This window comes from Gobio gobio, assembly GCF_949357685.1.
Source record: "Gobio gobio genome assembly, chromosome: 4".
Classification (NCBI taxonomy): Eukaryota; Metazoa; Chordata; class Actinopteri; order Cypriniformes; family Gobionidae; genus Gobio; species Gobio gobio.
Genome location: NC_137100.1, coordinates 56,695,782 through 56,716,575, shown reverse-complemented (window position 1 = coordinate 56,716,575; position 20,794 = coordinate 56,695,782). Strand labels below are relative to the sequence as shown.

At 37.4% G+C, this 20,794-nt stretch overlaps 1 protein-coding gene across 1 annotated transcript in view; it reads left to right on the top strand.

Moving 5' to 3' along the window:
• The window catches only part of hk2 (hexokinase 2), a 73,103-nt gene continuing 52,309 nt past the window's right edge, over positions 1–20,794 (top strand). Inside the window, exons 1-2 of the mRNA XM_079815597.1 lie at positions 1–249; positions 11,995–12,157. Of these exons, the coding sequence (XP_079671723.1) occupies positions 187–249; positions 11,995–12,157 (226 nt within the window). The 5' untranslated portion in view covers positions 1–186. The remainder of the gene's footprint in view (positions 250–11,994; positions 12,158–20,794) is intronic.

The following is a 20,794-nucleotide window of genomic DNA, read 5'->3' as shown; positions in this document are numbered from 1 at the left end:
AGTGTGAAGTGGGTGGAATTAATAGTGACATCACTTTGCATCATCATCGTACCGGATAGCGCAAGTCAAATAAAGAGTTTGAGAAACTTGAAGAACATGAGCACGCACCCAAAGTGACTTTCAATCAGTTCAGATCACATTCAACACACTTAAGAAGTTTAAGACACGCCAAGTTGACAGAAGACGATGATCGCCTCTCATTTACTGGCATACTACTTCACTGAGCTTCATCATGACCACGTCCAGAAAGTAAGTACTGTACCCGGCTCGCGCTAAAAGCCGACTTATCGACATCTCGCATTGTATATTGACTTAATCAGCCCGATGGATGAGTGAAGGCCATTATCGGCCAGTTACGATGTTCTTTTGTTGTAAGTCGTTCACATCCTTTCACATCCACTACACGTGTGTGTGACAGCGAGGTCAGTGTTACATCGCTTGACACAATATCATGATCCTACTTATAACAGGCGTTGGGGTCCTGTAGTTTATTAGAGATATGTTCCAGTCGGCCTAACGTTATATTGATTTCGTTTCCCACATCGTGTATTGTCCTTAGCCTACTGCATGAGTTCCGTGCGTCAGCAGCAAACCGTCAGTTTCCGCATTTTTAAAGTATGAACCCTCACGAGTAGCTACGTAGTTTGGGAGTTGGGAGCTGCTCCATACCAATAATAACATTAGATGATATTCGTGCGCATAACAGGCTGTATGTGTTTAGTAGCCTATATAACAACCGCCTGTGGACGCTAGTGTGAAATAATGGTCTATAAAATCCATGAAAATAAAGGTAAACATGATATTGAATAAACTAGCTGGGCAAGTTTTGTGGGGCTTCCTGCCACGACGTACCTTTAACTGAGCGAGTGTTGCTCTGGTAACCTGAGACAAGAGAGCCTTGCTAGTCACGTGCGTCATCTCGTCGGCGCTCGACTTCAGTAAATTCCATTATGACAAAATCATGCAATGACTTCTGTGACCTCTGCCGTCACAGTGTCACAAAAGAATGAAGTTAATTTGCGACTTCTGCTATTTGATGTTATGTCCTCCTCTTCAGACCAACTCAGAAATTGACAAGATGTTCCCTTACCAAAATATTTATATTTTATGCTCCTGCACATGGCATCATTATTATTGTGATATGTGGCAAAGTGTAATCTGTTTGTTCACACAGTAGCAGAATACATTTGACAGCCCTGTTGTATATACACTCTATTCAATTAACGAACTGACTCATAGCACTCACCTTTGTTTGGTTAACCAGTGCTACGTGAATGGAGCTGCACTGGATGGTTTGTTGGCTGCCAAGTCAGATATTTTTACCCTCAGCTTTTATAGAATCTTTTACATGAATAGGATCATTGTACAAACAACAAGTTGTATGAAATTAATTTACTGTGGGTAAAAGTTGCATTTTTAAATTCAACAGTCGCTGGGATCAGGTGATGTACACAATACCGAATAGGACATTCCAGAATCAAACACAAATTCTTAAAGGGATAGTTCACCCAGAAATGAAAATTAGCCAATGATTTACTCACCCTCAAGTCACCCTCAATATGACATTCTTCTTTCAGACGAATAAAGCTTAGTTTTGAATAAAGCTTAGTAGGATTTTTTTTAAATATAACTCCGATTTTATTCGTCTGAAAGAAGAATGTCATATACACCCAGGATGACTTGAGGGTGAGTAAATCATGGGCTAATTTTCACTTTTGGGTGAACTAACCCTTTAATATTAAATGAACTATGTTCCTCATGCCAGAGTATAGAGTAGGCTCTTAAACACATTTGAAAGCAGGGGTCTTTAACTCAATTTACCTGGGGGCCGCTGGAGGTAGACTCTGGGTCAAGCTGGGCCGGATCAAGTTTTCCATAAAAAAAAAGTGTTTCTATATATATATATATATATATATATATATAGGAGCACAACTGATCCAATCTTCTCAATCTTTATTATTAACAGTTCTTCAACATGAATGATTCTTCTGAACATGAACTGTTCCTCTGAAATTAAACTTTCCTTCTGAACATGAACGGTTCTTCAGAACATGGGCTTCTCTTGCCTACTCTATTTTTTAAAATATAGCCTATATAAATTAAATCATTATGTAACAACGAAATAATGAATGATTTTAATTTGATTTAAAATAATATACTAATTCCAAGCAAGGCCGGAACCAGGTCAAATAGAACAGTGATGGGAATTCTAGGTCTAATTCTAGTTGGGAAATAATTCTTTTGGGACTATTTGCAAACAGTATATTGCATTTATTTGCGTCAAATATATTATTAGTCCTGAGATTCTTCACATGAGTGAATAAATACATAGATCCGCGATTAACATTTGAGTTCCCTAGTGGTCTGGTGGTAGAGTTTTTGTAAACCGTGTCAAAGGTTCCGGCTTCTAACCCGCTCTCATATCACTTTTTCTTTTTTTCCTCATTAAAATCAAAGATGTTCATCAATGATTGTATATTAAAGGGATAGTTCACCCAAAAATGAAAATTCAGTCATCATTTACTCACCCTCATGATGTGAGGGTGTATTAGACCCTCCTGTATTAGTTTCTTTGTTCTGCTGAACACAAAGGAAGATATTTGGAAGAATGTTTGTAACCAAGCAGATAGAGCAACCATTGACTACCATAGTAGGGGGGAAAATACTGTGGTAGTCAATGGTTGCTCTTAGGGGTGTGCCGGTTTCAGAATTGGTGATGACGGTTATGATGTGAGTCAAATGTGACGGTTCGACAACAACGGGGGGTAAGAGACCTCAAATATCTGACTGAACAATGCAAACGTCATGACACTACTGAGATGACTGACTTTAATCGGAGAGTCATTGAGAAATTTGCTGGCCAGAAAGAAAGGAGAGCAAAATTTATGTTCAAGTAGTCAACATGCTAGTCTGTTGTTGCCGTTTTTTTTTTTTTTTCCTCATTCAATTATATGTGGGAAATGAATGTGTAAAAAGATAAAAGTGAAGACACTGTTGAAATATGTGCATAATTTGAAACATGCTTGCTCTGGTCTGGTTATGAACTATGATCCACTTCGCGAGTGTTGCTAAACTCATCACGGTGTTCCTTGCAGAAACCGCTCTCATGCACCCCATGTGTTGTTACATATTAGCAGTGTTGGGGAGTAACTAGTTACATGTAACGCAATTAAGTTTAATGACAAAATTGTTTAAAATAAATGTTAGCTATCGAATGAATGGAGAGGCGGGCCTTCTGTTGTGTTGGTTACCTTGGCCGCTAGAGACAGGCTCCAAAAGGGAGTCAAATCTGTATCTCCCCCATGTTAAAATGCCCAACTTTACAGCAGAAAAAAATGTTTACAGCCTGGTACAAAAAGTGGCTTTGGTCTGTATATAAAATTTTGCCCTTCATGACAACTGTGAGGGGGGTGAATTTTTTTTTATAACTCATCTGTTTAAATTTATTTTAAGCTTTAAAGTTCTGCATAATAAAGGGCGTGGCCACTGACAGGTGGACTGCCACTGCTGTCACTACTAGCCGTTTGTCTGCTGTCTGTTAGCTCCGCCCACATCCCGCCTCTTTGCCCATTTTCGGTTATCCGGGAGTGACGAGACACTACGTCCATTGTTTTATACAGTCTATGGACAGGACAGCTGATTCTAGGGTTGCCTAGCAACATAAAAAAACGCAGTGCACTGCCCTTTTCTAAATTAAAAACGTCAACCAAAAAACAGGCAGTGCGGGGCACCTCATATTTTCAAACCTGAAAAACGCGTTCATCTGATCGGGGCCTTAGGCTACTACCTGTCTGAGAGTTGCCACAATGGCGAGTGATGAAAATTCCTTCCAGTGATGGAAATGTAAAAATCATTTCATCCAGAAATTTAGCAAGATTGTAAGAGTAAGATACTTTATTGTCATTGTACAAGTACAACGAAATTTAGATTGGCAGCTCTCATAACAGAAATAAATAAAGACATTTACTCATTGACTATAGACATACACATTAAAATAACTCTAAAAACATATTGCGCATGTATAAAAAGTGATAAAGTGCATGTATTGAATGTCCATCCACATTTAAGAACACAAACAGTCCTCAATCCTTGTTGATAAGTAATGTTACTGGAGGGAATAAATGGGCTGTGGAAGAGTGGAAGGTCCGATGGCAGATACAGCTTTAGCAAAAAAACTGTACTTTAACCTATTTGTCCTGGACTTAATAGCCCTATATCTCCTCCCAGACGGTAAAGGGACAGGCATTCTGTATCCTGGATGGGTGGGATCCATGATGATACTGCTAGCCTTTGTGTATAACCGATCAGCATAGACCGTATCCAAACTTGGGAGCTCAGTACCTATGATGCGCTGTGCTGTTTTAACAACACGGTAAAATTCTTTGTGATTTTCACCAGTACAGCTAGCATACCACACAGTAATCCCATAAGAAAGAATACTCTCTATGGTACAGTGATAAAAATTAATTAAAAGCTGTGTGGGTAACCTGGTCTGCTTCATTTTTCGAAGAAAGAATAGCCTTTGTTGTGCTTTTTTAACCAGATAAGAAGTATTGATGGACCAAGAAAGATCTTTCGTAATGTAGACTCACACAAGTAGGCACAAATATAACAGTTCAGTGCAAAATATGTTTGCTAACTATTAAAATGCTATTGACATAGGCTTCAATGTCGAACCTGAGGAAGCATCACATTTTTACTTTTTTTTTATATCAGTAAGAAGAAAAACATGTTTTTTACTACAGTATAATGATCTAGATTTGTGTTTTCTCTTAAATATAACTGAATATAACTATCTCTGTTTTTTAGAGGTTAAATGTTTGAAAATGATGAACATTTAGGACATTTTGAAAACAAAGTAATCAAATGTTACATTAATAAAATAATTGAAATAGTTACACTGCTTATTACATTTTAAATAGGGTAACTTGCAATCTGTAACCTATTACATATCCAAAGTAACCTTAACACTGCAATATTAGACTAAATATTGTTACAGACATATTTTCTATATTGGAAGTCAAACTGAGAATCATACACTTGCGCTTTTGTCTGCCTAAAGGCAAACAACGCAAAGCTGAACAGGCTGAGCACAATATTTGAAGAATGTTTCTCAAAATATTCCAACTGCTTTTGTCTATACAATGAACTGGAAATGTAGGGACATTTTCAAAATATCTTTGTGCTTTACAGAAGAAAAAAATATTAGGCTGGGATATTCTCACTGAAACATTCTTTAGATTTTCTTGTGGTTGAGCAAGAAATGTGCACATCAGTGCTTAGGCGTCCCAGATTATGAAATGTCCAAAATTACCCTGATTCATCCTATAACAATTATAATCAAAGTTCATTATAATGAAAAGCCATGTACAGTCATAGCGCGAGTCTCAGGTTGGAACGGGAGCTTCTAATGGCAGCTGTAGTGACGGAATAATTTTACCATCAGCGATTGGCTCTTGTTTAGAGGGCATAATGTTTTCCGCCATATTGCAGTTTCTCATATTCAGAAGTAATAGGAGTGAACTTTCTTTGTATATCTATAATCTTTTTTTATAATTTCATAAAAAACTGACCTTGAGACTGTTTGGTAGAAATCATTCAATATTGGCTATAGGAAAAGGAAAGTTTAGTTTTAATGAAATGAAACTAGCTAGTTTTTAAGTTTCTAAATGCTTTTCGAGGCTAAAGTCAAGTCAGGTCACCATTATTTCTATAGCGCTTTTCACAACACAGATTGCTTCAAAGCAGCTTTAAAATGTGGGAGTAATGTGTATAAGAGCCCCGTCTAACGTTGAGCTTTAAAATAATTTGTCCATAAAAGTTTGGCTTATATAACCAACATGTTGTCTTTGCACTATTTGTGGAGCTTTCTGTACACGAAGGCAGTAAAAATTCCACCGAGATTCAGATTCCTTTTAGATCATTCAATGCACACCCTCTGACCTTCTTCATATCCTCAAATTATTACACACTTGTCTTGCCTTGAAGAGTTCTGAAACGTCTTGTGAAAATGAAAAGAGTTTCCGTCCTCTTAAGGGTCCTCTTTTCTTCTGCATTGATATAATGATAATACAGTCTGAACCTCTGAAGTACTGAAGTGCTGTTTGTCCTTGCAAGTGTTTCGGGTTCAAAAGCAGGTGAACAAGATGTTGGTGTTGAAATTGGCATGTAATTGGAAAGGTGTTGAGTTCAGCCCCAAATAGAAAAGACATTTGAAATAATTACATTTTCAACATTGTAGGCATGTTGAGTGTTCTGAACCACTTATGCTACAATAGGGTGAATTAACCAGGTTTTTTTTTGTGTATTTTATATTTTTTCTGACAAAAACTATCAACTGCATACTGAGTAATACAGCTGGGCGATGTAGCTTAAACCTCACACTTCTGCTGTATATCTCAGTATTTTGTTTTTTTGCAATGAACCTTTAACTCTTTCCCTGCCAGCCACCGTCAGGGTTTTTGATCATTTTCACAAAAATGTAATTTAACAAAATCATGCAACATTTTGAACAAAAAGCTGAGAAAATCAAGTTTTTGTCAAAGACAAATTATCAAACATAGATGGAGTCGATCGAGTCCATCAACACCTCCATCAACGCCCCCAAAGCTTCACAGTCCTATAGCTCATCCTGGGTTGACATTTCATTCAGTAACATTAGGGTGTTTTGATTTATATGATGTTTAATGTTGATGATCAAGTTATTTTACATATGCATCTGCTTGCATACGATCGCTTGTTTTTTTCCGTCTACCTCGCCTGTGTTTTGATCAGGAGATTCTGTACTGTAAAACAAGGAAGCCCGGAAAATTACGTGTTTTGGCAGGGAAGCGTTTTCTCACAAATAACGGAAAATTCCGTGTTTGGCAGGGAAGCGTTTTCTCACAAATAACGGAAAATTCCGTGTTTGGCAGGGAAGCGTTTTCTCACAAATAACGGAAAATTCTGTGATTGCCGGGGAACCGTTTTCTCACAAATAACGGAAAATTCCTTGTTTGCCGGGGAACCGTTTTCTCACAAATAACGGAAAATTCCTTGTTTGCCGGGGAAGCGTTTTCTCACAAATAACGGAAAATTCCTTGTTTGCCGGGGAAGCGTTTTCTCACAAATAACGGAAAATTCCTTGTTTGCCGGGGAAGCGTTTTCTCACAAATAACGGAAAATTCCGTGTTTGGCAGGGAAGCGTTTTCTCACAAATAACGGAAAATTCCGTGTTTGGCAGGGAAGCGTTTTCTCACAAATAACGGAAAATTCCGTGTTTGGCAGGGAACCGTTTTCTCACAAATAACGGAAAATTCCTTGTTTGCCGGGGAAGCGTTTTCTCACAAATAACGGAAAATTCTGTGTTTGGCAGGGAAGCGTTTTCTCACAAATAACGGAAAATTCTGTGATTGCCGGGGAAGCGTTTTCTCACAAATAACGGAAAATTCCGTTTTTGGCAGGGAAGCGTTTTCTCACAAATAACGGAAAATTCTGTGTTTGGCAGGGAAGCGTTTTCTCACAAGTAACGGAAAATTCTGTGTTTGGCAAGGAAGCGTTTTCTCACAAATAACGGAAAATTCCGTGATTGCCTGGGAAGCGTTTTCTCACAAATAACGGAAAATTCTGTTTGGCAGGGAAGCGTTTTCTCACAAATAACGGAAAATTCCGTGATTGCCAGGGAAGCGTTTTCTCACAAATAACGGAAAATTCCGTGATTGCCGGGGAAGCGTTTTCTCACAAATAACGGAAAATTCCGTGATTGCCGGGGAAGCGTTTTCTCACAAATAACGGAAAATTCCGTGATTGCCGGGGAAGCGTTTTCTCACAAATAACGGAAAATTCCGTGATTGCCGGGGAAGCGTTTTCTCACAAATAACGGAAAATTCCGTGATTGCCGGGGAAGCGTTTTCTCACAAATAACGGAAAATTCCGTGATTGCCGGGGAAGCGTTTTCTCACAAATAACGGAAAATTCCGTGTTTGGCGGGGAAGGGTTTTCTCACAAATAATGGAAAATTCCATGTTTGCCGGAGAAGCGTTTTATCACAAATAACGGTAAATTACGTGTTTGGCGGTGAAAAAGGTTAAAGGGTAACTAAACCCCTGCTCAGAGCTTAATCCACCCACTGCCAAATTTTGAAAAATGCTGGAAAAGTGGGCAAAGCCCAGCGGAGACAGAGGGGATGAACCGAGGGCGGGGCTGAGCGGAGGGCGTGCACCTGAGACCCGCAGTGACGGATTGATTGACAGCTGTCTGACTCGCGAGTCGCAAAGATGGAGAATGACTGGAGTGACGCCAGCTTTGCAACAGAGCGGTCATTTCTCCTACCTTCACCTGAAGTGGAGGAGGGTGGATTGTCTGTAGACACAGACCCAGAGCCTCATCAATGCGAGCCGCAGCTCAAACTGTGTTAACTCCCGATGCCGACGATGCCAGTGAAGCAGCAGCTGCGCAAGAGAACTGACCTAATCTATGAACAGTCAAGTCCTTACACTGAATGCCACTAAAAATAGATCAGATATCTGATATACATACAATGTATTTTCATTCAAATTAACTGAATCAGCGCAGCACCAATACAGGGAGTGCAGAATTATTAGGCACTCTCAACCTATAAAACCTATAAAGCCTATAAAAAAACCTTCTTCATGTATTTTACAACACTTCAGCTTGTGATTCTTATCTAGTGGGGGTCATTTTTTAGGATTCTTTACCTAACTGAAGTCTCTGAGATCCTGACACCTTGCACTTCTGGAGACTCCAGGTAGGTTGCAGCTCTGGAAAATGGTGGCGCTGGAGACTAAAGGGTTCCTGATGGTTTCACCCTTAATTCTTCACCTTAATTCTTAATTCTTTTGCAGTTAACAGGTGTCTTTTCTTCACCACCTGTTTTTGTCTGACCCTGCTGACCCAACGAGCATTTCACTGTCCAATGGTCATGCCTTAACTGCAATGTCTAGTATTGCATTAGTATTGCATCCTTCTCATGGGCATTTAATACTTTTTGACTTTTCAGTCTGAGTTAAATCTCTTTTTTGGCTCAATTTATCTGTAAAAGAAAACATGCCTAATAATTCTGCACACCTGAATATAAGGTGTTTTTCATTTCCAGCCTTCATGAACAATTATATATCACTTATACATTATTAAATACTAAATTAATAGTAGTTATTAGGATTACTGTGGTTTGGAATTGGTCAAATGTGCCTGGAAAAAAAATATGATCAGAAAATCAACGTGCCTAATAATTCTGCACTCCCTGTAAGTTCAAACCTAAAAGCCTATTATAAACAGATTTCCTCAAATAAGTTAGACTATATATGCCAGCACGTTACGGTATTGTTGTCCGTTACCGCGTCCGCGGCAACCACTTGCGTGTCAGGGTTTGAAAGCGCGTCTCATGTATGAAAATGATCTGTACACATGACGGGCGGCAATAATATCGCAAGAAAAGCCTGACGTGTACTGACAACTGCATTATTTAACCGTATTTTCTTCAATACAATGTTAAAGCAAGTGTCAAGTCAGTTTCATTCATAATGTTTCTACTTCATGTAATATGACAGTTCATACTGGAGTGAAGCCGTTCTCCTGATGTGATTGGGGAAAACATTTCTGAGGGCGTGGTGAGTTCGTGCTAGGGGCGCGGATAGTGAGCCGTTTGAAGTCCCATCCCACGTCACGATGTACCACAATGTCCAATAGGAAAATTCAACAGCAGTAGCCACCGTTCAACCTTAAGAGGGCAGCACTTTGGCGGTTTTACACCATATTTTATAGAATTAAAACACTTTATACTCAAATGTCAAAACATTTACTCGAATCAATGAACAGCATTAATAAAGCCCCAGTATTACAGATCATTAACTAACTAAAAAAAGTTGGTTTAGGGTTTAGTTACCCTTTAAAGGTTTTTTCCTCCAGAGGAACCCTCATTTTAACCAAACACTCAATTTAAAGATAAATAATTATTATTCATTTTTATATTAATATTATTTATATTATTACATTATATTAAATTAATGATCTGTTTTTCACTAAATGAGTGAAAAAAGTATTTTTCATCATTTTTATGAATCTCGAAGTCACATGATGCAAATTATGAATCATTGAATCAAAGTTTTAAATTGATTTTTTTGTTAAAACAAAGAATGCAAAAGAAAGCTGCACGGGGTGTGAATTCCTTATTTCGGTGCTCTTTGGATATAAGGGATAGTGCAAACTCAAAAAAGTGCCTTGGAAATTCTTCCATTTTTTTGTTGTTGAAGCAGACAGTTAGGTCACAGAACTGAATCAAACACGCCAACTGCAATGCTATGTTTGGCCTTGAAGTTTAAACCAGAATAGCATCTATCTCTGTCTTAGCGTGATAATTATATACTCGTTTATCATGGCACTGTGTACTGTTACATACAGTACAGGACAGGACCTTGAGACCAGCCTGGACTTAGACAAGTTTTACTCCATAATGCAGATTATATTATACGACTATGCATGTGTCACTTTTATTTATATATATATATATATATATGTATGTGAATTAAAAATACACTACCGTTCAAAGGTTTTTGATCGGTAAGATTTTTTATGTTTTTTGAAGAAGTCTCTTATGCTCACCAAGGCTGCATTTATTTTATTAAAAATACGAACAAAACAAAAAACAGTAATATTGTGAAATATTATTAAAAGCACAACTTTTTTTCTATTTGAATATTTTTTAAAATGTAATTTATTTCTGTGATCAAAGCTGAATTTTCAGCATCATTACTCCGGTCTTCAGTGTCACATGATCCTAATATGATGATTTGCTGCTCAAGAAACATTTATGATTATTATCAATGTTGAAAACAGTTCATTTTTTTCATGATTCTTTGATGAATAGAAAGTTCAACATTGATAATAATCATAAATGTTTCTTGAGCAGAAAATCATCATATTATATTTGATTTTGAACGGTAGTGTAAATATATTTTTGATATTCATGCTCTTCTTTAGTATCAGGCACATGTTTTTTTTAGGGGAGCCTTTAGCTCCATTGGACACTGTAGGGAACAAGAAGTTGATTTGTTTACCGCGTGAATGTGATCTTGGCACCTATTTCTTATGTTGGGCAGCTGTGTGAATGATTTTGTCCCCCTGTGTCAAATGTCATATTCTAGAAACAGCCTTATGAGTTTCACATCTCACACAAGTTCTTTGTATTTACCATGACAATCCATTTCTCCTGCTGAGGTGGTATGTGTGACTGTGAATGCTGTATATATATCTATATCTGTGTGAATTGTGCCTCAGTATATGTGCCATGTTCATGCTATTCACCAGGGTGAATTCATAACAGAATCGAAACATTATTGAGCTAGAATAGCGAACAAAACTAGTTCCATTGTGAAATGTGAATCATTAAACATACTGCTGCAGAGCTGCAATTCTTTTACAATCTGGGAGAATGTTGCCTAAAGAGGCTCTTTCTTCATCTAATATAACCGCTTTCGAAAGCTTCTCTTATGAAGTCAACATCTGACCTTTGAGTGAAATCTAGTACGGGACATTCCAGCTTCCCTTTCTTGTAAAAGATTCTCAAGCTGGTATCAGGACTGTAAGAATAAGCTGATGATCTCCGGTTACTATTGGCCTTCATAGAAGGCCTTTGTGATTGGCTGTGTCAGACTATGTCCCAAAGCAGCCATGTATATGTGTTTGTATATATATGTATATGTACATTTATTGATATATGTATATACAGAAAATTTGTGGAGAGTTCACGTCATGCTGCAAAGTTAATATGAGTAGTATAGTAGTTTGCCATTATGATCATACCTCATGTCATGTTGTACATTTGTATAAGAATATGTATTAGTCATAGTTGTCAATTTTTACTAACAATAAAAGGGTATAATTATGAGTAAACCAAACAGTAAACCGTAGAAGCAAATTATTTATTTAATTAGATCTATATAAAAAAGGAAAAGATGAAAATGTAGTGAATTTTCACCCTTCATTTGATTTTCTCAGGTGGATAAGTTCCTGTATCACATGCGACTGTCTGATGAGAACCTAATGGATGTCTCCAGGCGGTTCAGGAAGGAGATGGATAAAGGACTAGGCAGAGACACTAACCCAACTGCAGCCGTCAAGATGCTCCCCACATTCGTCCGCTCCACACCTGATGGCACAGGTGACAACAATGAGATTTTGACACATAGATGGACAATACCTAAGACATTCAAGTTTAGCTTTTTACAATCCCAAAATGTCATTCAGAACACTTAAAACACGCTTAGAAATGAATTGAGGTAAAATAGGCCACTTTTAGCCCAATTTTCAAAAAGTGCCTCAATTCAGCTGAATCCAGTGAATTTCAATGCATTTGAAAAGACAAAAATATGAAACCAAGCAAGGCCTACAAATGTATAATGCAAGAGCTTTTCTACTTTTCTTTTGATCTTCAACCAACTGACCTCAAGGTCATTTTTAGATTTATGAAGTCTGTTCTCCTCAAGTTCACATAGGTGTCTCAGCAGAGTAACCACAGGTGTACACTACCTTTTGAAACCTTGGGGTGGGTAAGATATTTTTTTTTTATATTTGAAAGAGGTTTCTTGTTGCTCACCAAGGTTGCATTTTTTTAAAATCAGTAATACAGAAAAAAGGTAATATTGTGAAATATTATTGCAATGTAAAATAACTGTTTTCTATATTAATATATTAAAAAATATATTGAATGTTTTAACAGCTATTACACCATTCTTCAGTGTCACATGATCCTTCAGAAATTATTATAATATGTTGATTTGCTGCTCCAGAAACATTTCTTATTTTCAATGTTGAAAACAGTATTGCAGTTTAATATTTTTGTTGAAACAAAATCTTAAATTGAATGCATCCTTTCAGAATAAAATATTAAAGGCACAATATGTAAGATTTTTTTATTAAAATATCCCAAAAATATATTTTGTTGATCTGTGTACTTACATTATCCCAAACGTTTCCAATAATAAATCCAGAGAAATCAGCTATTTTAACCAGTGTTAAGGACCGTGTCCTTGCGTCGCCTGTCAATGACGTCATATCAGTGTTGCCCTTAATTTCCGTAGAAACCATGGAAACACCAAAGATGCTTTAATATAGTATGTATTTTGATACATACTAGCAACTGTCCTAGCGAGCAACTGTTTGGATATACATTTGTCAACAGAAAACGAATTATTGTTATAGAGCGCATCACGGTTAGTCTTATTGTTTGAATTGCTTGTTTTCTTGATTCTCCGCGATTTTACCATGCCCCAGGGACAACACTATTTTGTCTAGTGGCTGACCTAGCCTAATCAGAGAGAGCTTTCTCTACCATACAATATATTTTAAAAATAATAGCATGTCATTTAGCAACAGTTATTTAGTAATCCTGTTTTTATATGATATTCTAATATCGATATAGATATTAGTGCAACAGAGTAACGTTATAACATAATTTTCAACACACTCAAATGTATTTAGCAGGGCTCGACATTAAGCCTGTTCACATGCTTGTCCTTTGGACAAGTAAATCTGTCATTCACTTTTCTGTCATTCAAAAATGTGCTTGTCCGGAATATTTTTTTGTAAATATAATCTATTCTGAAGCAATATTCTCACCAGAGTTCAATCAGCTTTGACATATTTCAATATGCATATTTGTGATATTTTTACCTTTTTATAAAGGGAATTTTTCCATAATCTTTTTAAATATAGGCTATGCTTCAGCTTTCATTTTATATTTTTACATTTGATCTATAAATTAAATTAGAATAAGACACTATAGGCTGTTACCAATGAAATTAAATAATTTACACTGAAAAATTACAAACTGCATTAAATAATGTTATGAGATTATTTTAAATATTTTTGAATATACAAATAAGAAATGTTGGAAAGATGAAACTAAACCACCAGTAGGTGGCAGCAGGTGACCGTCTTAATGATTGAATCATTGAGTCGATTCGTTCAAACGGCTGATTCATTCAAGAATTAGGCGTTCGTTTACGAATAGGTCATTGAATCTTTGATTCAACCGATTCATTGAAAACACTGAATCGTTCAGTACCACGCTGTTGCTGTGAGATGCTTTACGTTTCTGTTGTGATCTTTCTTTGGAACTATTTTCGCTACTGAAATAGAACAAAAACAGTCAATATTGCATCTAAAATGTAAGTGACTTGATGTTAATTAATTGTTTATGGAACTGGCATATGAAATCAGCGTCATTTTCAGTCGTGATGGTATTCAGGAAAACAACACTCTTGTTTGTGTGATGTTGCTTAACTGTATCATATGTTATAAATATAAAAACTCCACAAAACTCCATAAAAACTTTTTAACCGTGTATGTTAACTGAGTTTCTTTGTATGAGCGGCGCTCATTTGTTTTCGATTTTCTCTTCGAGGGTGCGCGAGCCTCAACAGCACAACCTTGTTAACGTCAGTTCGTTTTATATTATTATCCACTATCGATTTCCACTTACACTAACTGAATGCAGAATCAGTATTGCACTTTGGTGATTCCCTAGTTCTATTTTTTTTTTTACGTTTTAACCAGGATACTTGTCCGTCGGGCAAATAAAATTATTTTTCACTTGCCCCTTCAAAAAATCCACTTGTCCCGGACAAGCGTTAATGTTGAGCCCTGTATTTAGTGTGATTGTTTTAACCATCTAAAACTGCACTGCGTTACCCCACATACGCAGCTAAAAGAGCAGAATTGCTCGACTTCAGAATAAGCATAATAGCTCAGAGACCAGTGTTTCGCTCAGGTCTCTCTAGCATTCGCTCCCATGGGCTCTCAGCGGGTCCTGCTTCATACCACTATAACATTAATAAAACTTAAATACAGTGGTTCCCAACCTGTGGGCCACTGCCCACTAGGGGGCCTCAGTGATCCTCCGGTTGGGCTGCGAGATAACTTAAAACTAATTTGAATATTTTAATATAATTCATACATTTTATTAGGGATGGGGCCGTTCCGATCCAGTATCGGTATCGGGACCGATACCAGCGTAATTCACGTATCGGATTTTCCCCATCCAACCTACGGAGAAATCCGATATCCATGAGCCATGTCTGCGCTTTAACGTTGTCTGCTGAAATGACTCCAAAAGTGATTCCCGCCGGCTTGTCTGCTATCTGGCTGCAAACTACGGAATGGATTTCCTGAACAGAGGCGCAGCTCAATGAGATACAGAGTTATGAGACACGCCCCCGCTCAGGAAATCCATTCCGCAGTTTGCAGCCAGATAGCATTGAGCAGCATTGTGGCTAGCCAATGTCAGCTGTGTGGAAATACTTCACACTGGAAACACCGCAGAGAAAGACAATGTTTGCAAAACCGTAATTCAGAGAGGTGGAAGCTCCCTCGCGTCGTACAACACAACGAACGCAATCAAACATTTAAAAAAGCAGACAAGTTCAGACAAGACTAGGGTGACATTTAAGAGATAATAATCAGGGCTTGACATTAACAATCGCCATCTGCGTGTGTATTTCGGCTGTGGCGTGTAACACTCACACTAGCCACTTATTACGGTCCTCTCAAAAGCCCTCTGTTATAATCGCGTTGCTTATTATAACCAATCACACATGTTTCTATTGAGTTTATGAATATAATAATCAGAGGCGTTCAGATTAGCAGAGTTTTGTTCAGAGCGCGCGCCGCTCTCACTCGCTGAAATCTTCACTCAAAGCAGAGATGAACGTGCGACGTACGCAGGAGATTCATTCATCATACAGTGATTGACAGTTTTTGTTCTATTTCAGCACCGAAAATAGTTTCAAACAAACACAGCAGAACCACAGCGCATCTGATATGACTGGTATGACTCTGATATGACTTTAGAGACGGTCCCTAAATTAGCGAGCGTCAAGCCGAATTTAGGGACCGTCTCTAAAGTTACATAAAACATTGGTAGGCTATACACGTTTCTAACTTAAATGGCATTTGAAGAGAATGACTTAGTCATAAAACTGACTGTGAAGTGTTCATCTAGGTGTCAGGTATGATGCACACCTTTTGGATTTTTGATATTTAATAAAATAAACTCAAATCATATGAAAATAAATGCATTGTTTCACTAGGATACTGTATGGGCTCTTAAACAAAATATGCTATATTTAAATGTGTCATAGCTGATAGAACACTGATGAGAATATATTTACAGAGATAATATTAGAGATTATAGATATAATATTAGAGATTTATGCATTATGCGTTGTCATTGACGACGGCCATTATAAGGAATGAAAGCCCACAGAATCTAGCTTAAAAAAATGCTTAGAGCTGCTTGATTTATTTTTTGTTTGTTGATTTTCAAATATAAATTGATAACGATGATAATTTGGGTCAATATTATCATGATGTAAAATTTACATAATATTCATCCCTAATACGTAGCAAACACAGCTCTGGTATCGGAATAGTATTGGTATCGGCCGATATCCGAATTCAGGTATCGGGATCGGATCGGAACTGAAAAAATGTGGATCGGTGCATCCCTAAATTTTATTATTGGTAAGTTAAATAATAAAAGATAAATTATATAAATTAAAAATATAAATTACAACAAAGAACCATCTTTCTCGTACGTATTCTGTGATTTATTTGGATTCGGAGCAGCCCAAGGCGTTTCTAATCGCGCTGTGTGAAATACAGACTGAACAGCGGCTCAAAACACCCAACCGCTTCATGAACACAGGATACGCAAGCTACACATTTTAGTTGGATAAAGCAAACAGTGCCGCTAAATAGTTTTGATGGATGACGGTTGTATTGAAGGTAAAGACGATTGCAGTGAAATACTAGGCACGCGCGTGTCCGTCATAATTGATGCGCAAACCGTGTATGTGCGCTCTCGGCTCACTGATCGCTATAGCATCGAATATATGCAAGAACGCAGTTGGTGGTATCCACACTCATTCACGCCGTCATCAAGCTACACCATTGTTTTGAATAAGCAACCTCTTGCGGCTAAACTTACATACTGTGCCCTTAACTTCTTTCGAAAAATCGTATTGACCCTGAACTTTTGAACAGTTGTGTAGTTCAAAGCAAAGTTCCCAAATTGCATTGTTATAATTTCAAACTTTCTTTTCGTGAAATGTTTTGCTTAAAGAGCACCTATCATGGCATTTAAAATGTTCCAAATATTGTTTTAGAAGTCCCCAACAACAGTTTTGCATGCATGCAATTAGGGCTGGGCGATATGGAGCAAAAAATATATCTCGATATATTTTGCTATATCTCGATATACGATATATATCTCGATCTTTACAGGAAAAATAACCCCCCAAAAACTACTGCAAAAACAAATATGCCAAATACCACAAAGTTTTTTTTTTTATTGAAGTGCAAAGAGGTAGGCAGTTCATGCAGGAACAAAGTAGGGATGCAACAATACAGTTAGTCCACGGTTCAATACATACCTCGGTTTTTTTTTAACCACGGTTTTCGGTTCGGTTCGGTTCTGATGGCTAGTCGCATCAGATTTTTGCTATTCTATTCTTAGCCGAACAGCAAGAGCTTCAGGAGGAAAAAATACTATTTTTTTATTGCAATACTCTTTCTTTATTTTACTTTCTTTATTTTACTAAAGACTTGAAAAACCTTACTTAAACTTAAAACTTTACTTTTAAAAACCCTTGTACACATTCCTAGTGTACTGTATAATATAAAATAAATATATATTTATAAAGATTTACACTGGCAGCTCAGAGCTATACAGCAGCATATTAGTATGAAATTGAATTAATAAATGTAAAAATAAAACACTACATAGACTTCACTATAAAATATACATTGATTCTTATTAAAGCTACTGTAATAGTTTTTCAGTCAAGAGCCGTGAGTGATTTTTTCTTTGTCTTTTGTTATTTTATTAACCACTAAAGGAATAGTTCACTCAAAAATGAAAATTCTGTCATCGATTACTCGTGCTCAAGTTGTTTTAAACATGAATAAAGTTCTTTCTTCTGTTGGACATAACATATATTTTGAAGAATATTGGAAACCAAACAGTTGCTGGTCCCCATTGTAGGAAATAATAATAGGAATGTCAATCGCTACCATCAGCTGTCTGTGTTCAACAGAAGAAAATAATACAGGTTTGGAACAACAGAGTGAGTAAATAATGACATCATTTTAGAGTGAACTGTCCCTTTAAGGACAAGCGGCAGCGTGTTCACTAGGCTGCCCTGCTGTCAATTTAAGACTTTCACGCATCTTAATATACAGACACGCGCCGATTTTACTTTCACTTTAGACATAACTGACTGTGTTTATGTTAACCTTGTGTGTATTTGACAGTATTAGCGCAGTAAGATTTAGTCCAGTAATCGCTTGTTTGACAGGCTTTTAGTGCGCGCGCTCGGGAAAGCGCATGGCAAGGCTTTAAAACACATGCAAATAATGAATTTTCATTCAAAAATAAAACAACTCAAATCAAGGGCATAGTAAGTAACGTTAACCTTCTCCAGAAAGCAAGCCGCTCTCTCTCTGTAGTGTACAGTCGCGGGAGTTCTTGTCTCGCAAAGTAATGCTGCCTAGGTATACTGTATCTTGGATCAAGAACCAACTGTTTGAGAACCAACTGTCGGCATTCATGGCAGTAGACATCTGTCTGCTGTTCGCCCGACGCCTTAAAATCAAAGTATCTCCATATAATGGAGCCAGTTGTTTTTAAGACGAGTTCTGTAGCCTCCGAGCTGGTTGCGGACGCCGCCATGACAACACGCGAGGGGAGGGGCGAGCGAGCGGGGGCGAGCACAGCACAGAGAAGGCAAACAAGCAAAGTGGCGGAATCAGAATTAAATGTAAACAATATATCGATATATACGATATGTCAAAATCCATATCGTGTTTAAAAAATATCTCGATATATTTTAAATATCGAGATATCGCCCACCCCTACATGCAATGACAAAAAAGACTTTAGTTTTCTTATAATATGCATTTATTTTTACCTGTTTTGACAGCGATTCTCAAATGATTCCTTTAGTGATTCACTTTTCAAAACCCCGCCTTTACGTGACGCTAATCTGCGGTGATTGGTCAGATGACCCAGTCAGTTGTGATTGGTGTAGTCTGTGCAGATATTTTCGGAAACGGAAGGCCCATCAAAGTCTTATAATGACAGTAATTTGTTAATATGTGTCAGGAGTTATGAATATGAAAACCGCGTCGGTACTGTTTGATTTTTAATATGAGCCTCAGCTGATCTCATTCATAAAAAAACTCCTCACGAAGACTCGCGACAAATCAACATCCCTCAGGGCTTTTAGTTCAAAAGTGTGCAGATGAGGAGACATATTGATAGATTCTCATATGTCTGTGTCAAATTTCTAAACAGAGGAGTATTTTTTTATTCAATACTTCCTCAAAATGGGCAGAAATAGCCTAATCATGAGCGATTGAGTCTCTTATGTGTTGTTTTCAATTCATACTGGCAGCCGGAGGGCGCTCTGTGCACATGTAATCCATATATGGTACAGACAGACGAAGAAGATACCATGTGCCATAATAAAAGTCCATAATAAAAGCTTCCTGAGATCGCGAAACATACATTTGACGACTAATAATAAACACTCAATCGCGACGATGTATGGTTTGTCTTCAAGCCACTTAGTCTTCAAATGCTCATCCTTGGGCAGATGAAAAAAGTTTGCTTTTGAGTCGCACTTCAGAACACAGCGTCTCCTCGTCATGATGTTTTCTAGTTTTCACTGGCGTCTTGGAGCGCAATAAGTGGGCGTATCGTATTCAAATAACTTGACAAGTTGACGTCATCTAGTCAGAGAAAAAGCTTCGGTCTTCTAACGATTCTTAAAAATGACTCCGAGTCGACTCTTACTTTTGAAAGAAAATAACTATATATACGGTGCACTGTCATATTTCAAGCTATCACAGGATGTTTTTGTTCACTTAGATCTATGTTACACACTACATGAAAGGTAAATTTCAAAATTCCATGATAGGTGCTCTTTAAAATGTTATTCATGATATGTAATGCAATAACATTTATGATTTGTAAGTGTGGCTTAAAGGGATAGTTGACCCAAAAATTAAAATCAGCCCATGATTTGCTCACCCTCAAGTCATCCGAGGTGTATATGACATTCTTCTTTCAGACGAATAAAATCTGAGTTTAATTAAAAATGTTCTGGCTAATCCAAGCATTATAATAGCAGTAATAGTTGCTCTGTTTTTGAAGTCCATAAAAAATGCATCTGTCCGTCAAATAACGTGCTCCACGTGGCTCCGGGTTGTTAATAAAGGCCTTCTGAAGGGAATCAATGCATTTGTGTAAGAAAAATATCCATATTTAAAAATGTATTTAATTTTTTTCTATGGCTCTGCATCAGCTGTCCCCGCGCCATCACTTCCGGCAAATAAGGTCAAAATACATGCAAAATACCGGCGCGAACATAGATATATACATAGATTCCTCATTAGTGCCTGCGCGGATCGGTCGAATGAGGCATCTACGTATATATATCTTTAATCGCGCAAGTATTTTGACCTTATTCGCCGGAGGTTATGGCGCTGGGAATACTAGATGACATTCGTCTGATAAGAGGTAAAAAAATACCATAACTACTGTTTCTCGCAGAAAGCGATCGTTTCGTGTCTTAAGACATCAGTGTGTCGTCACGAGCCGCATGGTTTAATAAGGATTCGTATGTTTTTACTCTCATTGCTCTCATACTCTAAAATATCCCCATTGACATGCATAATACGACTATCACACTGCAACGATTGGAGTTAAAAATCTTCATTTGTGTTCTACTAAAGA